At 39.2% G+C, this 4,993-nt stretch overlaps 1 protein-coding gene across 1 annotated transcript; it reads right to left on the reverse strand.

Moving 5' to 3' along the window:
- Nucleotides 1–1,526: 1,526 nt before the first annotated feature.
- LOC103521248 (myb-like protein P) lies at nucleotides 1,527–4,987 on the reverse strand. The gene has a single exon (XM_026832029.1). It carries the CDS (start codon nucleotides 3,146–3,148, stop codon nucleotides 2,093–2,095), a length of 1,056 nt encoding a protein of 351 aa, XP_026687830.1. The 5' UTR covers nucleotides 3,149–4,987; the 3' UTR covers nucleotides 1,527–2,092.
- Nucleotides 4,988–4,993: the final 6 nt, after the last annotated feature.

Consider the following 4,993-nt stretch of genomic DNA (forward strand, 5'->3'; position numbering starts at 1 on the left):
AGAGCATCCGCATTCTTGTTCAAGGATCCTTTCTTGTACAATACTTCGTAATCGAATTCCTCTAGTTTGAGACGCCATCTCACTAGTTTTGAACTAGGGTCCTTCAAGCTAAAGAGCCATTGAAGTGGTTTGTGATCAGTCACAATCTTGAAATGTCTTCCGAACAGATATGGGCGGAAATATTTTACAGCCCAGACAACACCAAGTAATTCCTTTTCGATTGTGCTGTAGTTCCTTTCACTGTCATTCAGTGTTCGGCTGGCGAATGCTATGGGTTTGTCTTGTCCTAGCACACCTTGAGAGAGGACAGCTCCAAGTGCCACATTGCTGGCGTCGGTGGTCAAGATGAATGGTTTCGAGAAGTCCGGGTATTGCAACACTGGTTCATTAGCTAAGATTATCTTACACTTCTCAAAACAATCTTTGTACTCGACATCAGTAATATCTATTTTTGCATCTTTCTTGAGACATTTAGTTAGGGGCTTCGTTAGTCTGGCGAAATCCTTGATGAATCTGCGGTAATAGCCCAAAAGTCCTAGGAAACCTTTGATCTGCTTCACTGTTCTAGGTATGGGGTACGATTTGATAGCATTGATCTTCGTTGGATTTGGCTTAACTCCTTCCTCAGTAACTACGTGTCCCAAGTATTCGACTTCCTTTCTCAGGAATTCAGACTTATCGAGTTGGATTTTCAGGTTCGAATCCCTCAGTCTTGTGAGTACTTTTCTGATGTTTTGAAGATGTTGTTGAAGGGAAGATCCAAATATTATTATGTCATCTAAATAAACGAGGCAGCATTCGTTTACAAGTCCTCTGAGGACATCGTCCATGACTCGTTGGAAGGTTGATGGTGAGTTCTTTAATCCCATCGGCATACGCAGGTATTCGTAGTGGCCTCCTTCCGTGTTAAACGCTGTCTTTTGAATGCTATTCTCATCCATTTCTATCTGATAGAACCCCGACGCTAGATCTAGAGTTGTGAAGTAGACACAGCGTCCAAGTTTATCAAGTAGATCGGTTATATTTGGGAGAGGGTACCGATCATTCACAGTTTTATCGTTCAGTTTGCGATAGTCGATTACAATCCTCCACTTCCTTCTTCCGGAGGAGTCCAATTTTTTGGGGACGACCCAAATTGGTGAAGACCACGGAGAATGTGATGGCCGGATGATATTTTCTTCTAACATCTTGTTAATCTGGGCTCTCACTTCCTCACGGTGCACTGCAGGGTATCGGTACGGTTTAGTATAGATCGGATCTTCGTTAGTAGTATTTATTTTGTGTTTGATCTTATTGGTGAAAGTAAGAGGGTTGCCCTCCATGTGGAAAACCTCTTCAAACTCTTTCAAAAGGTTTTCCAGCATGAATTTCTCTTCTTCGTTCATGTGCTGGGTCCTAATGAGGTTGAAGTTGAATTTTGTTGGCGAACTGAAGTTATTCAAGTTACTGTCAGTTACTTTGAAATCATAGTTTTTATGTAATTCTTCTAGCGTTAGTGGGTTGTAACACAGGTTAAGTTTTTGAACTGTCGGATTAGTTACTGTACACAAGGCTTTTCCATTCCTAACTTCTACCACACCCTGTTGTATGGAGCAACTTCCCAGGTTAACTGCAGGAAGCATGGCTTCTCCATTTTTTATGTTTGAAACTTTCAGTTCGATCACTTGTTCGCTTTCAGGATAGATTTCTATTTTGTTGACTTCCGTATTTGAGTCTCTTAGCTGAAGGTTAATGGTAGTCGAATGATTTTTCAAATGTTGGTTTGCAATGTCCACACAAAATCCTAGACTTCTTAGTGTGTCCATCCCTATGAGGCAGTCAAAGAAGTCATGAAAGTCAAAGAGATGAAACTTCAGATTTTTCCGGGATTTGAATATTTCAAAGGCGGGAATTGTGATACTATGGTTCACGCCACTTTTTCCATGAGCTGTGCAGACTGTGAATGGGTCATTTCTTATGAATTTGTTGAAGTGTTTCCTCGCCAAGTTTGGTTTGATAAATGATTTAGTGCTTCCTGTGTCGACTAAAACTCGAAGGTTTAAGTCTGGCACGATGAAATACGGAAGCTTGTTCTCACAGTTGGTGAGGTTCATTAATGTTCCGTTGACTCCGAGGCTCCGAACCAAAAATTTTGGTTGTCGTATGCCTCTTGTTCCTGATTGCATTGATCAGTCATTTGATCTGGAACATCTTGATCCGGTTGGAAGAACTGCTGTTCTTCCACAGGGTATTGTTGATCGTCACATGCCTCAATATTATTGAGTTGATTTCGTGTGGCTCCGGTGGAGATACTCATCGGTGTAGCTTTGGGTAGAGGTTGAGTAGAAGGTCTGGTCCAAACATTTTGGTTGTTTTGCGTCTTGTTATTCTGATTGTTGTAGTTACTGTTGTTATTGTTGTTTCTCCAGTTGTTGTTACGGTAGGAGTTGTTCTGATTCTGGTTTGATTGATTTGGAGAAAATTGACGTTGCTGGTTCCAACCTGAATACTGTGTTTGATTGCTAGCTTTCTGGAAGGATTTGTTGTTATTCATCATCGGTGGGACATATCGCTGAGTATTGTCTTGATTCTTCCTTGTAGTGTCGATTTGGAAATCATTCGTTAGGATGTTGAGGGCGTCATTAAGGTCCTTCGGATTTTTAGTCCGCATTAAGGATCCCAATGGTTCCTTCAAGCCGCGCAGGAATGTACGGAGTCCAAGATCCAGAATAAACTTCTTGATGTACTCTGCACCTGGGGTGTTGTGGTTGACTACATAGGAGGTCTGCAGATTAATCATTTTCTGAATTTTATTGAAGAATTCAAAAGCACTTTCACTGGTTTGTTTCAACGCGCACATTTCTATTACAAGTGTGTGGACGTCACGCTTGTCGGCATATGTGTTTATTAACGCGTTCTTTAGATCGTTCCAGGAGCTTATTACGCACGAGCTGATGTTACGTTGCGCGTCACCTTTGATCTTCGCGATAATGGAGTCCATTAAATAGTCATTTTGGAAATCGTTTAGGTTGGTGACGTTGTAAAACTTCATCACCAATTTCTCGCAAATAGAGAGAAATCTGGGTAGGAGTTCGGGTTCACCCGAGAACTCTGGCACCATCTTTAGGTATTCGGATTTGAGTTCCGGTACCGTATTTGTAGTAGCCATGATAGAAAGATTTCCTAAGTCTCTTTCTAGTTCTAGAATCTCACTACTGACAGGGTTCGATTCCCCGAGATTACTTAGTGGAAATAATGTAGAAGCCGGTTCCTCAGAATCGCTCAATAGCGAGGGAATAGATTCCTCGGAGCTACTAGTTGAGGAGTCTATTTTGTTTTCGCGAAAGGAATTAATATTGAAGGAGAGACTAAACGAAAGACTTCGTTTAGTAAATAAAATTAATTAAGATCTAAGCAGTTAAATAAAAGAATTTGGTATGTGCTAGTGTGAGTAGCACCTTGCGTCTAATGCGCTTCAATAATTGTGATAAGTAGATAAAGATAAAATAGCATAACAGTAGATAATATTCTTACAGCGTAAGCAAATGGTACGATGTCATGATTCAAGGCTGGAGACTCGATATGGGAGATAGTGAATGCTGATCCGCTCGATGTGTGAGGTATTGGTGCTGAGCCACTATGCTTGGGGTCAAGCTGTCCAGACGGTGAATATGATGGGTTGATATAAGATGAAATTGGGGTAATCCAAGGTTGTCCTTCTTGAGCAACGATTTATAACAGAGAATATTGTTTATGACTTCACTTTTCTTAAATAATAAGAACTAATTATAATATTTTTCCTTTTAGGTTGATACCTAATAGGTATGAAAGGTAGGTTCTGTGAAAAACAGAGGGAAAATGTCCACTTTTCCTTGAAATTCACTCCGAAGACTGCGCCAGTAACCACTACGGAGATCGTAGGTGGGTTTTTAAAAAACAACACAAAATTTTATTTCACCAAAAATTATAATTATTATTGTAAATAAAAAGAAATAATAAAAGAAACAATTAATAATTAATAAAATACTCGAGAAACACCAAATGCACCATGCAATGGTAGGGAAAAGACTGCCGTGCTGACCGAGTCTCTGCTTAGAGATCGATCAGCAAGATCAGCAGATTTAACTGCTGTCACTTCCCCATCCTTAGAGTTTGGCCTCCCCTGGGAGGGACAAATTTGGGTATATACTCCCTAATTGTATGTTAGTGGTAGTGGTAGGAGGGGCGATGTCTTTTGGTGTCCAAAAGTTTCTTACAATTTTGATAATGTGTTTCCTTAAAACTAAACTTAAGACTAACAGAAGGGTGACAAGTAAATTAACACAGTTGAATATTTTCCAATGAACATTAGGGTCATCTATGATTATAGAAGTTTTTTGATTTGGGATCAGCTGATTAATTTTCAGGTCATCCAATCTTAAATTATTCAATTTAATTTTGAATTTAGAGATTTTATCTTGTGTAATATTTACAACGACATTATTCAATATAAAAGGGCTTCCCGTGGAGACATGGTGGAAGTTTAAGTTTTGGCCTTTGTATATCAATTTACCATTGATACCTTCCAATAAGAAAATACCTTTAAGTTCCCTAGTTTCTAACCCACTTTCAAGGTCGAGTTTAAGTATGTCCGATTCCGAAAATACTATAAGATAATGGTTTATCTCTGAAATAAAATCGATGTGGTTACCTAAGATTTCTAGAGGGGTATACTGACAAGCTGTAGGTATCTCAGTTTGCAAAATCTGGGTTTCACAATTGTCAGCATTACTGTGATCTACGTCTTTAGAGAAGCATTGAAAGGGGTTATCTAATTCACACATGTTATTCATAGCCTTAATATTACTTCCGGATTTTAACAAGTATTTGTTTTTTGGTAAAATTGTACTATAACCAAGAGCTGTAAAGGTTGGTATTGGCAATAAGAAATAGAGATCGAATTTGGTTTCATAGTTCACCGGAAATGACAAGAAGAAATGAATTTTGTTATGTACAACTTTACACGACACATCTA

Source organism: Diaphorina citri, unplaced genomic scaffold (assembly GCF_000475195.1).
Source record: "Diaphorina citri unplaced genomic scaffold, Diaci psyllid genome assembly version 1.1 scaffold4842, whole genome shotgun sequence".
Lineage (NCBI taxonomy): Eukaryota > Metazoa > Arthropoda > Insecta > Hemiptera > Psyllidae > Diaphorina > Diaphorina citri.